This window comes from Rhipicephalus sanguineus, chromosome 1 (assembly GCF_013339695.2).
Source record: "Rhipicephalus sanguineus isolate Rsan-2018 chromosome 1, BIME_Rsan_1.4, whole genome shotgun sequence".
Taxonomy (NCBI): Eukaryota; Metazoa; Arthropoda; class Arachnida; order Ixodida; family Ixodidae; genus Rhipicephalus; species Rhipicephalus sanguineus.
In genome coordinates, this window is record NC_051176.1 from 79306750 (window position 1) to 79328298 (window position 21549).

Here is a 21549-nt window from a genome sequence, read left to right on the forward strand (position 1 = left end):
CAGATAGACCACTGTATGTGTGTATGTCACATTGTTCGCCCTCGGGGATTGTTTGCATTTCATGCAAGAATCTTGTTGGGGTACCCCATCCCGGTGACCGCGCGCAATGTGCGCTGACTGTACGTATTCTGCAAACAATTATGTGCTTTCTTTTTGTCCAATATTATTATTTCGACTGTAAAAACTTCCCTCATTCCAAAAGTATTCACAGAATTAAATGTAAACCAGGGCTTCCGCGTGGTGTTTCCGCAGAGCGCCGCCAGCCAAACATATGACGAGCGCGTCGGCGTTATCCTGCTTAGCACGCAAGAGAGCTGGTGGTGGTGTACTCTTTATTATACCCACAAAGAGGGGACAAATGCGATGACTTCCGAGCCAGCAGACCATTGCCGGTTCATCCAGCGCGCGGTGGAGGCTGCGGTATCCCAAGGGATCACCGCCGACCTCCTCTAAGCCAGCAAGAGACACGCATCCGATAGAAAGCGACTGCCTAACTCCTCACCCCCAATTGCACGCCGTACACATGCGGCAAAGACAATGGCTTGCACTTGGAGTTCGGAAATTCCGGACTCACATAGCCATGATCAGGCTATTAAGAATGTATTAACAGCCCATAGACGATAAGGGAAAGGAACATCACAAGTTGTCGTATGTGCGCTCCGTCGTCTACGCACTGTTAATACCTTCCTAATGGATCCTGCCCAAGCTTCAATTCTTACACCTTACATGACCAGGCTCGTCCACGTATGATTGAATGTGCGGCTGTTCTACGACTGAGTATGTTATGTCACAAGCACCGCTATCAGTGGACGGCTGAGGCACAGCTGCAAGACAAGAATTAGGTCGTAACACATTCGCAACATCTAAAGCAATTCTGTGCCGATTGACGGCTCTCAACAACCCAGTAATCGAAGTTCATTAAGACAATGACATCTCTTTTCTACGCGCGCATTGTGCACCTAGCATCATCTCCGAGGGAACTATAGCATGTTCATACAAAGCTAAAAAAAGCTATGCGTCACCAAAATCTGTCGAAACAGCAGGAGCTATAGAGCCTAATACATGTGTACGAGGTCCGTTATATTCACCCGCGTCACCTGAACCAGTTCAAGGGGTGCTGCATCATGCTATTCGTTTCAGCAGTGCAGCAACAACGTCCTCTGAAACACACTGTTTGTTTCAAAATGTGTAGCAAAGGTTCAGCACTCGTTCACAATTTTCTTGTACCATCTCTGCTCATGGTACTGGTCTCGTTACTTCCGTGCGTAGGTGCGAAGCAGCGGCGCAGTGTACAACGTCGCGAATGGACTTCTTAACCCCATTTAAGCGCATCTGCTGAGTCTATGAAACGTAGGGTGTGTTCACACCCCAGAAACCGTCCTATACGCAGTTCGCGAGCTCCCAAGCTTACTTTCACGGTCTACATTAAGCGGACAAAACATATGGCTTCTCTCGCGTCGACACCTCCCCATTCGTCTTTTGTGTTGACTTGTACCTGCACCACAGAACTCGAGTTTCACAATTCCTAAAGCTCTCGTGCACCACCGTGAACCACGTCAATGCGGTGCAGGTGAATAGAACGTACCTAGGTTGACGCGCATTGGGGTCGGATTGTAACCCTCTTCATTGTGCAGGGGAGCCATCGAAGCAACCAAGGAGTCGCAGCACGGACTTCCTCCCGAAGACGGCGTCGCTGAGATATTCATGGACGACGTTCTGTGCGTCGGGAACGAGACGTCACTGGCCCACTGCTCCTTCCCCGGGTGGAAAAAGCACAACTGTTTCGTCAACGAGACGGCGGGAGTCCGATGCAGAACGAAAGGTATCGTCTGCCTGGCAGTGAACATCGGCTCATTTATGTAGAAAACCGTCGTCCATCAAACACATTTCAACAACGTACAGGGGTGGTAGAAAGTTCCCAGGTCACCATCCCAGGTCGCGTTGCCATAGGATCACATATGTAATCCTATGGCAGCGTGACCTGGGAACTTTTGCATAGGCGTGCGGAAAGTCGGGAATTGGGGGACACCTTAGCCTTGCGGCGCTCCTCCGGCCCCACACCCCCGCCCTTGTTTTTAGTGGGCCCCACAAAACGTAATACTAATAACTGTTGCAGTTTTACGTCCCGAAACCACGATATGATTGTGAAGAACGCCGTAGTGGAGGGCTTCAGAACTTTCGACCACTTGGAGTTATTAATGTGCTCCTAAATCTACGTACACGGCCCTCTAGCATTTCGCCTCCATCGAAATGCGGCCGCTGCGGCCGGGATTCGATTCCATGAACTTCGGGTCAGCAGTCGATCCGCCAGAAAAAGGATAAAAGAAAACAAGAGCTTACTTGCACTAATTGCATGATTTATCTTCGGTGAAACGCGGATTTCAACATCCATATTTTATTGCCGTTGCAATACTAGCCCTATCAGTCACTGTGTATCCGTGTGGATACGCAACATACTTTTGAATGTTTACCATGAATGACATGATACAATTTCTAACGTAGCCCTGAATGTAAATTCAAGCATCTGCTAACAAAAAACAGCGTAGTAATCTTTATCACGGAGAACACAATGCAAAATAATTGCATTCTCAAGAGGTGCGCTATCAGATTTGACGAGAACTTGGACGTGTTTCCCGCTAGAATCAGTGCTTTTTCCTTCGTCGGAAAGCCCCAACTCAACAAGAACAGGCGCATCAATGTGTCCCAAACATTTCAGTTCATTTATAGCATAATTTATAAAAGTCGGTACGAACAATTAATCACTTTTCACACGAAAGTATTTTCTGCTCGGGTCCACCAAGACTTCACTGACATCATTTCGGTCATGGATGTAACGTCGGTAAAATGCTAACGAACAGATGACGAAGAAAAACCAGAGGAAAAGGTTTCGCTGATTTGGATGACCTGGGAGTCACACCCACGACCTCTCGGTCGGCTGCGATAGGAGCCGGGCGCTTTACCCACTGCACTGCCGACGCTCATGCATGAGCCTTTACAAACGCGTCTGATATGTTTCATACCTTCTCCCTTTCACGGTGACCTTGGTTCGTGTAGGGCGGTGTTGCCGTCTTGGAGAGGTGAAGTACTGCATCATGATTCATGACACTAACGAGCGCCGACAGGACGCGCTTCGGTGGTCTCAGCGCAGCGGAAGGTGGCTCCCGGATTTCCACTCCATTTCGTTTCACTACAGTTTGAGTGAGTGCTTTCTTGAAGTGAGAGACACGCCAGCGTGGGTAGGGGACGCCTTCGGGAGTTCACGGCCCAAGCTACGAGCTTTGTCTCGCGCATTCCTGAAGCGCTGTGTGGTAGTGTATGCATGAACAGAAGTGTAGGTTACCCAATTGCTGGAGAGCGCACACCTTGCCGTTTCTATCCTCAAAGACGACGCTTTGAGGAGAGAAACGGCAAGGGGTGAGGATGGTTGCGTAGCCTAGTGTTCAAGGTCCTCGCTTTCGGACCGCGGAGCCCCGGGTTCAAACCCCTACCCAGGAAAGAGAAAATATTCTGTTTTGTTTATTATTTATTTGGTGCGCGCGTGACAGCTTAGGGTGCGCAGGTTTTTTTTTTTTTTTTTTTTGAACACCACCAGCCACACAGGTCAGTCAAATGCAATGTTCGTTTGAAAAACAAAAATATTTTAATCGTATAGTTGTTCCCGTATAAAAACAGCATGCCTGCGTCGAATGATGTATTTTTGGGGTTTTGGATTCCTGTTCACAAAAGTCATTTTTCGAAGTTGTTTATGATCGCAGCGGAGAGGCCGCTTGCTTAGATATATGTGAGCATATTAGTTGCCTTATGACTCCGAAAAAATCCCGCCATCTCCCCGTAAAGGGAACCCTGAGTAGTATGCGAAGCAGCCATGAGTCGACTTAGATTTCTGTAAATGTTTTTTCTTATTCACTGTTCATGGTCCTTCTATTCGAGGTTCCCCTGATGTTGTTACTCGTCATATATGACTTTAAGCTCAGGAGAACGGTTCCCCTTGAGTATAACGGCCTTGTGGTCCGTAAAGTATAAAGTTAATGGCTCTTGCTGCAAAGGTTGCAGCTTCAAGTTTGAGAATGCGATGTCAACGCGCCCGTTTCGCTTCGGCTTCGCGAACCCGCCGCTCCTGATCGGCTAGGGCACTGGCTACGTCGACGCGACGCCGGGGAGACAGGCCTTGTTCATAGGCTGCTTCGCATCTAAGGGTACCTTGCATGATTTATGGTGTAGTGGGTACCTTACATGACTGACGATGATTTATGGCATAGTGGGTACCTTGCATGATTTATGGCGTAGTGGGTACCTTGCATGAATGACAATGATTTATGGCGAAGTGGGTACCTTGCATGATTTATGGGGTAGTGGGTACCTTGCATGATTTATGCTAGAGCACGCGCCGCAGTAGAGCGAGCGCTCTATCGCACGTCCATATGTCAGGCAAACATTCCTTTCTGCACACCATGCGCGAGCTCTCCGCTCGTGCGAAAACTTCGTTCTCTTCTTTCTTCCATATATCTAGTGGCGCCGTTTTGTCAGGCAAACATTCCTTTCTGCACACCATGCGCGAGCTCTCCGCTCGTGCGAAAACTTCGTTCTCTTCTCTCTTCCACATATCTAGTGGCACCGTTTTCTCAGGCGAACATTCCTTTCTGCACGCCATGCGCGAGCTCTCCTCTCGTACCAGCACTTCGTTCTCTTCTTTCTTCCATACATCTAGTGGCACGCGGGGCACTGGTCACGCCGGTGGGACAGGCCTCGTTCATAAGCTGCTTCGCATCTAAAAATGAATGTTAGTAGGCATTCTTATGGTGTATTCGGTTGGCAGCTCTGGTCCTCTGACTCAGAGTCGGTAGATCCGAGCGCAGCTCGCAATCTAAGCGGGAGGCTCAGTGTAGAGCTGTGCACGGGCCGTGTTTCCGAGCCCGAGCCCGGCCCGGGCCCGCTGACTTTGTCGAAGGCCCGCCCGAGCCCGACGGCAAAGGGCTGCGAGCCCGCCCGGCCCGGCCCGACGTACGAAAACACAATCCCGGGCCCGGCCCGTCCCGGCTCGGCTTTTTGAACGACATTTGAACGAGCAGGTAACGCATTTCTATATCGAGCGATTTTTTCACAGAATTAAGGGAATTTTTTTATTGTCCTTTTTACCGGGTTTGGCTGGCGGAGGAAAAACGAAACGCGAGACAGCCGGCGAGTCACATCCACTCTTCTTGCGTGCTGACAGATTTCGCGTAGAGTAGTTACGAGTAAAGGCCAAACCCCATATGCGCCAAAATGCACGCGACAGCGACAAGCGACGAAACGGGCCGTTCGCGCGATGTATCGCGTCGTTGAAATCGCGCGATCGCTCGTTTTTTTCACATCTGGAAACTGTCGCTCATTACCAGGAAGTCACAAAACACCCGAACCGGATGTAGATCAGCGATGTACTAAGCACATCAGCCGTACACCAACAAATAACGTAATAATTATGCACGTGCATGTAAAAAATACTGCGATACAACGGTAAACGTTCTACGTAACAACATGCAACAAATATTTTATTTGCATTGCATACCTGCGACAGCGCGGTACTTTTGCTATACAAGTAGACGGCCTCATGCCAGCTACAATGGAGTTCGCTCGCCAAAGCCGTCACGTGTATGGGGTATGCCCATGCAAGCTTGCACGAAGGCGATCTACGTCGGGTCGCTCGTTGCTGTCGCATGCATTTTCACTCATGGGATTAGGCCTTAAATCTAACGCGAACAGTCGCGTGGCGCCGCCACGAGCTCAGGTGGTGTTACTTCTCTGTTTGTCGGAGTGCAACAGAGGCAGTGCTTTACCTGCTCCCCTTTTGTTTAAAGTAGCGAGTGGAAAGGAAAAGCGGTAAAGGGCGGTCGCGGAAAGGGCGTTGTATGCGTGCTGAAGAACAATTCCCGCTCATTCTATATATTTCGGGCTTGAGTCGGACTTTGCGTCGGGCCCGAGCCCGGCCCGATAAAACTCCAAGTAGCCGGAGCCCGGCCCGGGCCTGAGGTGAAAATACGTCGGCCCGCCCGAGCCTGGCCCACGGGCCGGGTCGGGCTTTCGGGCTACCCGGAACCCGTGCACACCTCTAGCTCAGTGTACCAACCGAATGCATCAGCGATCTCGGAGCAGCGCCTACAGCGCCACGGCACGGGCTGCCACTGTGTAAACAAACAGTCGGGCGCGACCTCGACAAATGGTGCAGCGACAGGTTCGCGAACTTGTTTGCATCAATTTGGTGATCGTCGTCGTCCGAGCTGCTACCTTTCGGGCATTCGGACATTCCGACTCTGAGCCAGAGGGCCAGAGCTGCCAACCGAATACACCATAAGAATGCCTACTAACATTCATTTTTAGATGCGAAGCAGCTTATGAACGAGGCCTGTCCCCCCGGCGTGACTAGTGCCCCGCGTGCCAATAGATGTATGGCAAGGTGCGGTAAAAGCAGCACTGATTATTCTTGTGCCTTTAGTAGCCGCCTCCGCTTTGACATGGTGCAGTTAAGCCTTGTTGAATGCATGAAAACGGCACGGACGCAATCCAACAAACCCGCAAGATGTCTCGAACAACGTTTCACTTCCAAACTCCCGAAGGTGTTAATGCTAAATAAATGCGCGCTGGCGCTGTCACCTGTCAACAACCGCGGCAACCACGGAGTCTAATGTCACGTGACATGTCCTCTAAGCCAGATTGCGCCAACGTCCTGACTTTGAAGTCAGAGCGGTTGGGAGCGCTCTGAATCGGTGGCTGACGCTCTGAAAGAACCATCCAAACATAGTCCGAGCGTTCGACCTCTACCACCCGAACGCGCGGCCACTTTTCAGATCCCTCTAGAGCGCTCGAAAATGACCATCCGAATACGCTATTACGTTGCAAGTTTTCTTGACTTTTTTTTTTAACAGGGGTCCGCATGTGGTAAACGTTGGCCTTAAGCTCAACCACGCAGCTTAGTTCTCTAGACGTATGGGTATTAAATAATTATAAAGTTTATGACAACTATCATATCAATATGCTTTTTCTCTCGAGCACTGTGCGCCGCAAAATATGCAAGAAACCCTGTATGAGCCTGCAACACCAGCGACAACGCAATTCTTCGACCCCATTGCAGCGTGCGGGCAGTCGGAGCTGGAATGTTCCGGAGCCTGCATCCCGTACTACCTTGTGTGCAATGAGCAAAGTGACTGCGCCGACGGTGCAGACGAGGAGTTCGAGTGCGAAAGTAAGCCCAGCCAATGGCGCACACTGTATGGGAGCCAAGCAACTCCCGTCGTGAATGCTCAGCATATGATTCTTCTCCCCCTCGAGGTAAGCTGGCCATCCGGCTCATGGGAGGACCACACCCGTTCTCTGGAAGGCTGGAACTGCGCAGACACGGCATCTGGGGCACAGTCTGCTCCGACGGCTTCGGACCAGCGGAGGCTCGCGTGGCATGCGCTATGTTGGGCATGGCTAAGTATGTGGTACCTTTTATCCTACGACGTCCTGTAAATATGCACTTTTGCAACTGATCTGAGCGCTTATCTTTAAAGGCAGTAAGTAGCAGCAACTTGATTTCGGCAAGTTGGTTCTACATGAATATAACTTGATCCTGCGTGAAGAGACATGAGGACACGCGCGAGAAACAGTATTTTGGTTCTTGCGTGGTTTCTTCACCGATAGTAAATAGCTTATGCTTCCTCTAATTAAGCTCTCTCTGCAATCAACGCTTCTCCTGTTGTGGTCGTTTTCTTGTGCCTGCCCTCGTCTTTTCGCCCTGCCTCAAGTTGTATTAAACTTGAAAGAATTTGCGATGTGCAAATTAAGATCAGCGAAGAATGGGGGAAAAAACCGCACGTGTGTACCAAGCTTTGCGCGTGCGCTGGAAAAAAAATTCAAGGAATTGAAAATTAATCCAAAGCCTTCCACTGCAGCTTCTTATCAAGCTTCCGTGTTGACTTGAGAGAATAAACCCTGGCTGGATATTGATCATTCTTATGCTGTTTTTTTAGCTAGGATGATTAATGTGGATGAATCATTTGGATTCGGTGTCATTTTCGCGTAATATTTATAGGTATGCGGAAAATCTAAGAAGGAAAGTATGGAAGTATTGGAGCCGATTGCGATTGTGAACAAGGCTCCCGCGCGGGTGTCGGAACGTCTTTTAAATAAAACTGTACTTAGCTCGGTCCGCGCTGTTCTTTTAATTACTGACACATTTTTCTATACTTCGTTACTGCTCCCAGCCAGGCAAACGCATATACTTTTCTCCTGGCTTGAACGCTCTAGGACATAAAGTTACGATGAGCTAAAGAGGGGCAAAACCTTATACTCGTAAATTACCCTCTTGCAATACCTCATGTCATCTTTATTGAAGCACCAAGTACTTCCAAAAGCAGAACGACCGCTTCCTGGTGGTGGATACGGACGAAAGGACGAGTCTTAGCTCTTTGTGAGTCAGCAAGAATGTATAATCGGGTACAACATAAGAAGTCCGGATAGGACCCGCCCAGAGGACCTAAGCGCCGCAGCCGATCGCCTCCGCGATTACAGAAATAGTCCCGATCATGCACTCGGCAATGTTCTCCAAAGGCGGTGTCATCGGTCGTCCGGCTGATGACGTCAGTCTGGAGTGCCCGCCCTTTGGTCCCGGCTTGTGTGCCTTTGAGAAGGAAATACCACACACTTCTAAAGTAGTTTAGAAGTACTTGTTGCTCGGCTAGTTGGTTCATCCTAATGAGGGAAATCCTAGACGCCTAAAACGCCGCAAGAAGAAAGAAGCACAGGGAAAGAGCGTCCCTGTGCCGCGTCCCTGTGACGCTCTTTCCCTCTGCTTTTTCTTTCTTTTGCGGTGTTTTAGGCGTCTAGGATTTCCCTCATTATTCTAAAGTAGTACCCGAATGCAGGAATGATTACAGGGGCGTAGCCAGAAATTTTTTTCGGGGAGGGGGGGTTGGTTTCAACCATACTTTATGTATGTTCGTGCGTGCGTTTGTATGCCTTCGTGCATATATACGCAAGCAAAACTGAAAATTTTCGGGGGGTTTGAACACCCAACTCCCACCCCCCTTGGCTACTCCCCTGAATGCTTACACAAAGCTGCTCTTCTTTCCCTCCCACTGGCGTAGCGCCAGCGCCACCGTTCTCGGAAGCCTCGTCTACGGTCCTGGGAAAGGTCCCTCTTGGCTCGAAGACGTGCACTGTTTGGGTACGGAGAGTTCTCTGGAAGCGTGTCGCAGCAGCCCTTGGGGATACAGCGACTGCAGCCACGATAAGGACGTGGCGATCGCGTGCAGCTCGTACCACGTGCAGCCCAAGACACCGAGTATCGGCTCATGTACGTTTGTCTTCGATCGAACTCTAATAGGGAGTTTTCGAATAGGGGTCCCAAATGGTTTGGGGTCCCAAAGCCCTATGCGTGTGCTCGCTTTGGGTTCAGCAGGAGCTAGGAGTTTTCGAATAGGGTCTGCGGCGCTTTGGACACTCCACCTATTCTAGGTCACTCTAGTCTTGGCCAACAGCCGTCGCTTTAATGGGTGCCGTCATGTTTGTTTGACGCAAAGCTTTTAGGAGGCTTTGGGGCTACCGCTAAATTCGAGAAATAGCGTCCCCAACGCAAAACCCAAACGCTGTTTGGGTCTCACGCATGCGCAGTGGCCTCGACGTTATTCCTTTGGGGCCCTAAAACGATTGGGGCCCCTATTCGAACACTCCCTAATATCCTCCGCCGCTCTTCTCTATAAACCGATCTATTGAGGCATGCTTCGAAGACATGGAAGGCCGGAGGCGATTCGGGAACCTCAGGAACACGAGTAACGGTTAAGACCCTGGTTACTAATATGCTTCTTCAATGACAAAGTGACCAAAGACAGATTATGATATCTGCCTGAGGATGCGTTATCGGTTGCATCATAAGCAGGCTTTACTTTCCTATCTTCCTTCCTCTTTCTCTCTTCCTATCTTCCTTCCCTCTATCTCTTCCCTCCTCCCGAAATAGTAGACAGGCATTGTGCCCCTATAGGTGGCAGGTGTCAGTTTTCTATCTCCCTACCGTCTGTGTGTCCTTGTGCGTTTGTGTACACATATCAAATAATAATAATAATAATACTGATGACGGGTTTTGACAGTGTAACGCATTACTGAAGCAGTAGACAAAAGTGACACCTTCAATTGGCCTGTCACAGAAAATAAAAGCTGCTGTAATAAATCTGCGTCTAAGTTGGGCCTTTAGCGACATGCGATGCCTCCCGTCGAACATTTCCGACAGCGGCGAGGTGCCACTGGTGTTGTCACGAATTCTATGCTGTGCGCGCAAATGGAGCCGACTTATAATCACCCAGCCCCAGGGGTTACTGTTCGAAGAGACGGCGTCATGGGTTTGAATACTCTCCGCAGGGCGTCACACAATCGCGACACTACACCTGGCCAGGGAACGCGTTACTATGGGAGGCCCGGCAACGCTTTTTTAGCATATTCAGTGAATACTACTATTCAGTAGTCAAAGATTCCTGCGAATACGTGAGCCAAAGGTAATTGCTTTGCACGCAGTAGGGAATGCAAAATTTCGTGCCCTATACCTCTATCACTCGGGCACCGGCGAATTCCGTTTAACTCCATTGTCTTTACGTCAACGAAAATGCGGTCCGTGTCACACGATCTCCCTTACGCCAAGGAAGTTAAACGGAACGTTTCGCAAAGGGATTTCGGCGATCTCCATTAGCGGCGGAATGGAGTACTCTCGTCCCCAGTAATCTGTAGTGACGGAAAAAACTGCAAACGCAAAACAGCCGCAGTCAACACAATAATGAATTTTATTAATTTTGAAAGTTATTTCACTGCATAATCCATTCATAACGCGCAAAAAATAAGCGTATAAGTGCACATACTCTCCGCACCATGCCTCGCGAAAAATCGTCGGGCCGCCATTTTAAATAAGTGTCTCCGAGTCCGTGTGCACCGTTTTGTTTACGTTTGTGCATCTCGTTCTCTTCTTATTGCGGTGCTCATCATTCTACTTCAACACTACCAATAGTCACAGCAGTGAGTGACGCGGGTTTCCTGCCTTTTTCGTCGACGCCGGCACTCGTGCTGGCAGTACATGCGGACTGTTGTGGGAGTCATCCGCAGCAAAGGCTTCGTGGACTGGACGTGAGACCTGAGCTCAACCGATATTGGAAAGGACAACGTGATCTGGGTGGTAGCGCAACTTCAAAGAGCTCGACGACAACTTGCAGCGTGTTTGACAATCGGCACGCGTAGAGAAGACGCGTACCAAAACAAACGTACAGTGTTGCCAGCACTCCTGTCAGAATTACTGCCAACATGCTTGCAGGTACACGTTTCTGTGATAAAGACAAAAATTTTTTTGGTATCGGTGTGATTACATTATAATTTTTATAATGACACATACCATAGATAATGTTTTCAGCATGGTTAGACGCGAAATCTTGCATGCAGACTATAGTTACAGCAGCGCCTAATGGATTCATTGCGGCTTCTGTCCGAAGCTTCTAAAATTGCCGTGTGACATGGGCACAACTCCATCTCCGTCGAATTCCCTCATGGAGTTTTACATCGATGGAGTTTAACGAAGTTCGGTGGTGGCCGTGTGACAGGGGTATTAGGCGAGCTCCATTAGCGGCGGAATGGATTACTCTCGTCCCCCAGTAATCTGTAGTTACAAAAAAAACTGCAAACACAAAACAGCCACAGTCAATATAATAATGAATTTTATCAATATTAAAAATTATTTCACTCCATAATCCATTCATAACGTGCGTTTAACGAAAAAAAAAAAACATACGCGTACAAGTGCACATACTCTCCACACCATGCCTTGCGAGAAACCTTCGTGCCGCCATTTCGAATAAGTCTCTTCGAGTCCGTGCCCACCCTTGTGTTTACGTCTGCGCATCTCGTTTCGTTCTTACTTCGGTGCTGTTTATTCTACTTCAACATTACCGAAAGGCATAGCAGTGAGCGACGCGGTTTCTTCTTTCTTCGTGGACCCCAGCAGTCGTACCGGCAGCACATGCGAGCTACTGTGGGACCCATCCGCAGCAAGGACTTCGTGGACTGAACTTGAGACCTGTGTTCATCCAATATTGAAAAGGACAACGTTATCTAGGTGGTAGCGCTATTTCGAAGAAATCGATGACAACTTGCAGTGTGTTTGTCAATCAGCGCACGTAAAGAATCATCATCGTCATCATCACCACCAGCCTGACTACGCCCACTGCAGGGCAAAGGCCTCTCCCATGTCCGCCAATCAACTAGGTCCGGTGCTTTCTGCTGCCACGTTATACACGCAAGCTTCTTAATCTCATCTGCCCACCTAACTTTCTGTCTCCCCTTCGCGCACTTGCTCTCTCTTAGAATCCTGTCAGTTACTCTTAAAGACCAGCGGTCATCTTGCCTACGCGCTACATGCCCTGCCCATGTCGATTTCTTCTTGATTTCAACTAAGATGCCCTTAACACCCGTCTGTCCACAATGCTATTCACCATGCGCTTACAGGAAGTTTTCAGGGCCCTAGATTGTGAAGAGTTAGGGATACGAATTAATAGAGAGTACCTTAGTAACCTGCGATTCGCTGATAGCATTGCATTAATGAGTAACTCAGGGGACGAATTGCAACTCATGATTACTGAATCGTTCAGGGAAAGCAGAACGGTAGGTCTGAAAATTAATATGCAGAAAACTAAAGTAATGTGCAACAGCCTCGGAAGAGAACAGCGCTTTGCGATAGGTAGCGAGGCACTGGAATTTGTAAAGGAATACATCTACTTAGGACAGGTAGTAACCGCGGAGCCGAACCATGAGAGTGAAGTAACTAGGAGAATAAGGATGGGATGGAGCACATTCGGCAAGCATTCTCAAATCGTAAATGGTAGTTTGCCACTATCACTCAAAAGGAAGGTATGTAACAGCTGCATCATACCAGTACTTACCTATGGAGCAGAAAGCTGAAGGCTTACAAAGAGGGTTCAACTTAAACTGAGGACCACGCAACGAGCAGTGGAAAGGAAAATGATAAGTGTCACCTTAAGGGACAAGAAGAGAGCGGAGTGGGTCAGGGAACACACGTAGAGAAAACACGTGCTAAAACAAACATACAGTGTTGCCAGCACTCCTGTCAACGTTACTGCCAACATGCTTGCAGGTACACGTTTCTGTGGTAAAAGCTAAAGCATTCTCTATTTCGATTTGAATAAATTATCGTCTTTATAATCATACGTGCGATTGAGAATGTTTTCAGCGTGACTAGATGCGAAATCTTCCACGGAGACGTAGGCGCAGCAACGCCTAATGGACCTCTTGCTGCTTCTGTCCAAAGCTCACCTAATTACTGTGTTACATGGCAACAACTATATCTCCGTCGAACTCCCTAGAGAGTTTTACATTTATGAAGTTTAACGGAGTTCGGTGGTGGCCTTGTGACGGGGGTACAAGGTAGTCAAACATCACTCACTCTCCCATGGGCAAACTACGCTACAGGCGGAATGGACTACGTAGCAGGCGGGACTGACGCGGTCGTTGGCTGATTTCATGACCGCGAGAACGTCCTCTGTAATAATAATAATAATATATATATATATATATATATATATATGTGTGTGTGTGTGTGTGTGTGTGTGTGTGTGTGTATATGAGGAAATGGATATACCCACCACAAGTAAACAGAATAAAACAACTATTTTGCTAACGTTCAGGCCGGTGGACCGGCCTTGATTAGCGTGACTGCTGTAGCGGACGCGTTCCTTCTAAAGATGCAGGGTGGTGAGGGCTCACATACAAAAGCCTTTTGGGTACCACAGGACCAGTTCTCGATCCTAATTCTAATTATTTTCTTTCAACTATTTACGTAAGAAAGCGTAGCCGTCTGTCGGGCAGTGAAATGCAGTCATGGCGCATGCAAGGTCACGTCACCTCCCTTGGAGGCTGGCTATATAAGTTGAACAAGGGTATGGGGACCTTTAGAACGCAATTTAGCAAACCTTTTCGCTGTCGGGAAACAATCGCTGTGTTGTTTCTGGATTGACATTTTAACGGTGCACATCGACCTATTATTTTGCTTTAATATTTGTTTCCCGCACAGATAGGGATATCTGCGGAATGCCAAAGTACCAGCCTCGGATGGACCAGGCATCTGTGCTATTACAATATCATGCGAGCAGGAACAGGATTCTGCACCAAAACTTCAACTCAGGTAACGAATTTCAGATTATGCATACAGATTCGTACGACACCATAACTTATATTAGAAAAAGAACGTGGTTATGGTTTTACCTGCGCCAAACGTCGCCCGTAAAGCGCACGTCATCGGATACAGCACATTCTGGAGTTTGATGTTGTAAAACCACGACATGACTCCGAGGCACGCCGTATGGGGGACTTCGGATTAAGTTTCACTACCTAGGGTTTTTTAGCATGCACCTAGGGCAATAGGTCGGCAAAAAAGTTAGGGCTCACTCAGACTCACTCAGCAGATATATTCTGCTCTGAGGGCTCACTCGGACTCAGACGCAACAAAATTTTCCTCAACCGGACTGACTCGGACTCAGACTCACTAAAGTTTTTCTCAACCGGACTCACTCAGACTCACGGCTTGACTTGAGCCTGAGTGAGCCTCAGTGAGTCGACTCATGAGTCCGTAAGCGTAATACTACCTTTTTACATCTTGGTGTCAATGCGATTTAATGCCAATATCTCACACAATCGGTGCTCTACGATACGCCTTTTGATCTTATACCTTCAAATACGAGCTATCATTAATCCAGTAATCCACTAAGGACATTTTTATGAAATACCCGACTCATACGAGATAATTTTATGAAGAACTTTCAGTGAAAGAGTTTGCGGGCGTAGGTCAAGGCACCCCTCCCAATTCAAGTCTCTGACCAATAAATATTGAGGTGGCGCATGAACGTGAGTGCGATGAGATATGTGCGAATAGATTTGAGTACAAACGTAAGCCGATATAAGGCTGATAGTAATGCTGAAGATGAGTATATAGGACCATAGGTCGGCAATAAAAGGTGGAGCTCACTCAGACTCACTCAAGAAATATATTTTCGCTGAGGGCTCACTCGGACTCAGACTCACCAACATTTTTCTCAACCTGACTCACTCGGACTCAGTCTCACCAAAAATTTCCTCAACAGGACTCACTCGGACTCAAACTCACCAAAATATTGCTCACCCAGACTCACTCAGAGTCAGACTCATGGGCCGATCTGAGTCTGAGTGAGTCTGAGTGAGTCGACTCATGAGTGAGTTTGCCGATCTATGCCTAGGGCGTTCATACACTTCACCCCATCACCATGCGTTATCCGTGACCGGGAATCAAACCCGCGTCCTCGAGCTTAGCAGCGCAACATGTTACATGCCATGCTTCTACGGCGGGTAGTTCGGTTTCATGAAAAGGACTGGAGGAGCTATCAGTGCTTTAAATATCGTGCTTGAAACACAAAGTCGCATCATTATACTATGCCAGCTTTTTTCTTTTATTTCGACAAATCAATCAATCAATCAAAGAACTTTATTTTCACCAAAAAACAAAAACATTTACGGTGAAAAAAGGTAGCCGGGAAAAAAAGCTGTCCAATGACAGCTTGACAAAGCTCCAGCCACCCATCGGCAGTGAAACGACAGGGTACAGCACTTGATCTCAAAGGATAAAAAAAAAAGAGAAAGAAAACAGAAAATAAAGTGACAAAGTAAACTGCATACAAACAGTTGCTCAACAGTTAAGCATTGAAACCGTAGTGGACTCACTACTGGCGCATCTGCGCTAGTTTTACGAGCTCACATGTAGTTAAAGTAGTTTAATATACGCAACTACAAAATAAACAAAACAGAAAGAGCAAACAAGAAAAGATAAATTGCAATTGAAAATACCAAGCACATCAAGTAACTTAAAATCTGCTATGCGCAGTTATGTACAGATATGTATGCGCAGATATTATACATCATAGGAATAATGAAAAACAGAAAAATACAATATCAATTGCAAAACACATGAAAACACCAATAAAAATTAGAATATTAGAATGCATTCTACTCGAAAAAAAATGTCATCTGACAGGTGGCGTCGTTTCGCATTTTTCATATGTATTTTTTTCGCATTTTTCATATGTATTTTTCATATGTATGTAGTAGGGGCAGAAAATCATCTGCATAGTAAAACAATCAACTGATGAAATACTGGTGTTCCTACGTGTCCGAAAACCACAAATTAGGCACTCCGTAGCTCATAAATCCGCATCAGAGGCGTCAAGTACGCAGGGGAAGAGGGCGGGGGGGGGGGGCGCAGGAGGGGGATCATCACCCCCCCCCCTTCCCGCACACAGAAGCAGCCCTGATTAGCGGCTGCATTTTGTTCTAGACATGTATAAGTCTGGCATGCTGTTGCACAAACTAACTTCCAAATTCTGATTACGACGATGACAAATTTCTTTTCTGTAGCACACTCTCCATGCGCAGTCAGTCCGTCTTCGCCCTCATAGAAATGCGGCACCCGTCATAGGCAATCGAACCCGCACCCTCGTGCATAGTAGCTGAACGGCATAGCCGCTGCGCTACCACGGTGTGGCACTTTATCCTTTTAATGCGTTCGTATTAGGAGGGGCAAGCAGGTAAAAGAAGTGCCGGAGTTTCTCTGAAGCCGACCGGTCGTTTGCGTCTGTGCTATTTGCGGCTGGTCTACCGTCTTTATTCATATAATGCCTGCGCTGTTAAATATTTTGGCTGTAGTGTTGGGCAATGTCGGCTACTGTTGCCTAGAGTGTTGCCTACTAAGTCATTGAAAGTAATTAGACTCAATCAAAGCTAATACTAACGCAGTTCTGTCGCATTTACCATTGAATTTTTTATTTATTTCGCCCCCGTGTAGCCAGATCGCCGACGAGACGCATCACCGGGCGCATCGTTGACGGTATACCAGCCCATTACGGCGCCCACCCATGGTTGGTGGACGTGCGTCTGCGGGACCTGTCAGGAGAAACACTGCACTGGTGCGGAGGCACCATCCTGACCCAGGACCTAATTCTCACTGCTGCGCATTGCTTCAAGTACGTGCGCTTGGCTCATTTTCTTACCCGTCACCGGGAACCAATCCAGGTCTGACGCGGATCTCGAATGTCATGTTATACCGGGTTAGACACAACATAAATGAAAAGCAACAGACAAGAAGCCAAGGAAAGTATACGGGAGAATATTTGTAATAATAACGATACAAATGTGAAGAAATTAAAGTGAACGAAAAGACAACTTGCCGCCGGCCGAGGCCATACCTGCCACATTCTAATAACACGCCCGATGCTCCGCCAATCGAGCTACAGCGGCGGTCGTACTCCCGTCCGCTTTATCGGGTATATCTGTAGATGTAATCCTGGAAGCGTTAGTCAGCGCAGCTCATAGCCATTACGGCGAGTGTGGAACACTTTTTTTTGCCTGCTGGCGTTACGTAGCTCGTGACCTTTTTTTTTTTTTTTTGAGCTGGCAGCTGACCAATAATCCCTCGCACACTACCTGAAAGCATCAAGTATGCCAGAACGAGACCCTCGCTATCGCGAGGATCTCGCTCTGGCATACTTTAGCTTCTTCACACTTTAACGTCTCCAGATTTATATCGTAATTACTACAAAGAACGTCCCTATACTTTCCTTGGCTTCTTGCCTCTTGGTTTTCATTAACGTTGTTTCTAACAAAGGAAAAACGATCCCTCAAATTCCCCTTCTGCCGTGTTATACCGGCTGTTAGCTTCACCTAACAAGAATCAAGTATTTTAAAAAAATTGTAGTGAACCGCAACCGAATGAAATTAACGACATATGTTCTGCCGCGATGCGGAGCTCGTCAGGCTGTTTCTTACATTGCACTCAATTAGTTAATTAACTAAGCTTAATCATGAAAGAAATTATGTTCTGCATAAATTCGTTAAATTTCTATTTCAATTATGCAACCGATCGTCTTCGAACGCCTTTCTACAACGTAACGAAATGCACAGGGCCCTAACGCGAATATTAAAAATATTGCATTATTGATCTTAGTTAATTACATAGTTAAGCGCAATATCAGAAATATCTTAACCAGCGCCGGTTGACGGCAAACCATACTTCGTTGCTTACATTCAGCTGCGGTTAACCACTCTTTTTTTTTTATTCCGTAGTTCCTGTTACAAAGAAACTCCCTGTCTAATAGGTGCCGCAGCTGCTTTGATCAGGAAAAACAAGCGCAAGTGTGGATCGATGATTCGTTTCGCAAAAAAAGATAATAATACGTAGATCATCGCAGTGCGCTTACAACCGAAGTATTCTTTCTTTCTTTCTTTCTTTCTTTCTTTCTTTCTTTCTTTCTTTCTTTCTTTCTTTCTTTCTTTCTTTCTTTCTTTCTTTCTTTCTTTCTTTCTTGCGTGCTCGACAGGTTTTCGCCGAACGTGTCACAACTGGTCGTACGCGTCGGACAGTACAAGCTGTACGCACCCGACCCTTACGAGCTCGAGTTCCAAGTCGAGGCCATGCGCGTACACAGGGATTTCAATCCAGGTGAGAACTCACGCCACTCGTGCACACCAACGCTCTCTATAGTAAACTATGACATAAGCTAAAGAGAAAGCAAGTGGGAGTCGGAGAGAGGCGCATTCACTAAACCCAAAGATTTTATGTATCAAAAGTGTCTGTCGTCGGCCGGTCACTGTCTTTAGTGTCACTGCCGTTAGCACGCTTTGCAGGTATCTGTAGCTACCTGCATTTCAGGTGACGAGTGACGAGCTTGATAAATATGTACGGATACGTGCGTTACATGAATGCAACCAATTTAGCATGACGTTTAGTCATATTGAGCAGCCCAAAGTATATCCTCGCTATGAGCTTAGACAATTAACTAACAATAATTAATTATGCAGCTTTCAGTGCATATAGGGTGCCCCAGCAAACTGTAGCCACAGTTTTAAAATATGCAGACACACTCTATGACGATGGGACCAAATTCATGTTGCTGTCTATTCCATGGAGTAAAGACTGGAATACTTGAGCAAGCACATTGTGAGCCCTCGGTGTGCGGGCTCCCTATTCCTAGTAGCTGCGGGCCATGGCCATCTCTCGAGCCCGTTCTATGAGGCTGCATTGATTCTTTGGGTCCGGGTCTGATAGCTTGGCCTCCCACTGCTCCTCCAATATTGCTTGATTGCCTACGGTGCCAGATTTTCGCACGCATCCCCATACAATATGACATAGGGTGTGTGGTACGTCGCAGTACATGGAGATGTATGGGTGTTCGGTCGGTGAAATTCGGTGCATTAGGATGCCGTGAACATAATAAGTGGTTTGCAGTTGTCTGAAGGTTACTGCATCTTTCCTTATTACGCTGGCAGTGTGGAGGGGGAGGGGGGTGAATAAATAATTTGGGCGAAGGCCTTCCCCCTATCTCAGATATGGGTTACTTCTGAATGGCATTTGGCATCAGGACTCGAGAAACATATCGATGCCGGGCGTTCTCCTCTTCTATCTGCCTTCTCTCTTGTCTTTCACCGGAATCGGAAAGGACGGGAAATCCGGTGTTTCGGAGAAGGAGGCCTTGGGCCACTAGTAAGTCACATCTTGAGCCACAAATTTTTGAAGAAAGACCGTAGGTCGGGCCTTGCTCGCCGAGTTCCTCTCTGGTGCGGACAGCTGTCCATTGCGAGTTGAAGGCTCATGAACATAGCAATTAAGAAAATGATGTGTGTATATTGCCACGCCCACTTCTTGTCTTGTTTTGATGTATTCGGGTTTGACCGGCAGGGACGGTTATCAACGCTCGACGCTGTCAGCGAACTAGTGTTCTGGAAGCGTCGCGATTGTGGTGGATCGGTTTATTAAGATTGCGCCCCGCACGCGAATGTTCCAGCTTTGTCTAGAATCGCTGGAAAGTTCGATGGCGCCTGTATAGGGGCCGACGCGCTTGACTGCTTGTCGGTTGATCGACGGACGACGCCCTGTTCGCCGCTATCGTTGTGCAGCGTGTATTGCTGTAGTTCTGGTTCTCATTTTCCGGCCACAAGTTCGGCCAAATAAACAGTTTCATCCTGCAAACGCCGACTGCTGTCTTCGTCGACGTCACGACCACGTGACATCTGGTGGAGGTGCTGCTTCATGATCCGGACGCCACCGCAGAGCGCTGACCCAAGCCCAAGCCGCGAAGAAGACGACTCTAAGGACAACCCGGATCCTCGAACCAGCCGCCGGCAGAAGGGACTACAACCAGAGTACGGACTCCTTCCCGAAAACGCCAGGCAGCCGAACACCGTCCCATCGACCGCCGAGACGATGACAGACCCCCTGCCACCTACAACGGTCGTGATGCAGCCACCCAGGGAGCCGCCGACGTTCCGTGGTTCGCCATGTGAAGACCCCGAGACCTGGCTCGAGACCTTCGAAAGGGTCTCAACATTTAATAACTGGAACTGCGAGGACAAGCTGCGCCACGTATACTTCTACCTAGAAGACGCCGCGAGGACGTGGTTCGAGAACCGAGAATCCGCCCTACAAACATGGGATCTCTTTCGGACGACGTTCCTAAGCACGTTCACGAGCGTGGTCCGCAAGGAACAGGCCGCGGCTATGCTGGAGACCCGTGTGCAGCTGCCCAACGAAAATATTGCCATCTACACGGAAGAGATGAATCGCCTGTTTCGACACGCCGACCCAAGTATGCCCGAAGAGAAGAAAGTGAGGTTCCTCATGCGGGGTGTCAAATAGGAACTCTTCGCTGGATTGATAAGGAACCCGCCGAAGACGGTCACTGAATTTGCATCGGAGGCTTCCACGATCGAGAAAACGCTTGAGATGCGAACGAGGCAGTACAACCGCAGCTTCTCGGCTACAACCTACGCCGACGTTCAAGCCCTAGGACCCGCCGACCTGCGTGAGACGATTCGGGCAATCGTGCAAGAAGAGTTGCGGAAAATTCTACCTTCGTTGCAACCTCAAGTAGAGTCCATCGCCGACGTCGTGCGCCAGGAGATCCAGCATTCACTCGGCGCGCCTCAGCTAGCAGAGCCGCAGCCGCAAGCTATGAGCTATGATGCTGCAGCCCGCCGTCATGCTCCTCCTCCACGCCCCCGCCAAGACGCCACACCGCCGCAGTACCGTCGCCAGACGCCGCCGCCGCCACCGACGCCCTACCGACCACCTGTCGGCCAGCGCAACACCCCGAGGAAGACCGATGTCTGGCGTGCCCCCGACAACCGCCCGCTCTGCTACCACTGCGGGGAGGCCGGCCACACGTACCGCCGCTGCCAGTACCGTCAGATGGGGCTACGCGGATTCGCCGTCAACGCGCCGCGCCCGCGGCCAGGCGAACGGCCGCGCGACATTGACGACTACCTCACCGGAACACAGTGGCAAGAACGACGACCTTCCCGCTCGCCGTCGCCCGGCCGCTACATGTCACCGCACCGCCGACCGTACACTGGCCCAAACCGGGGCCGGTCGCCTAGCCCGTATCCGGAAAACTAAGGGCAGCAACCGATGGAGGTGCGGTTGCTGTACGACGAACTACCGAAGATCCTCCGCCGCCGACGACGACGCCGCGA

General features: G+C 48.6%; 1 protein-coding gene across 3 annotated transcripts in view; it reads left to right on the forward strand.

Annotated features, from left to right (window-relative positions):
- The window catches only part of LOC119393259 (neurotrypsin), a 74190-nt gene that overhangs the window by 37491 nt on the left and 15150 nt on the right, over positions 1–21549 (forward strand). For 2 of the 3 annotated variants that reach the window (XM_037660192.2, XM_037660201.2), the window contains 7 exons: positions 1635–1822; positions 7106–7216; positions 7303–7450; positions 9102–9310; positions 14072–14182; positions 16868–17045; positions 18399–18520. In XM_037660192.2, the coding sequence (XP_037516120.1) occupies positions 1635–1822; positions 7106–7216; positions 7303–7450; positions 9102–9310; positions 14072–14182; positions 16868–17045; positions 18399–18520 (1067 nt within the window). Of the gene's footprint in view, positions 1–1634; positions 1823–7105; positions 7217–7302; positions 7451–9101; positions 9311–14071; positions 14183–16867; positions 17046–18398; positions 18521–21549 lie in introns of those variants that run through there. The other variant, XM_049414879.1, reaches the window with a different exon arrangement.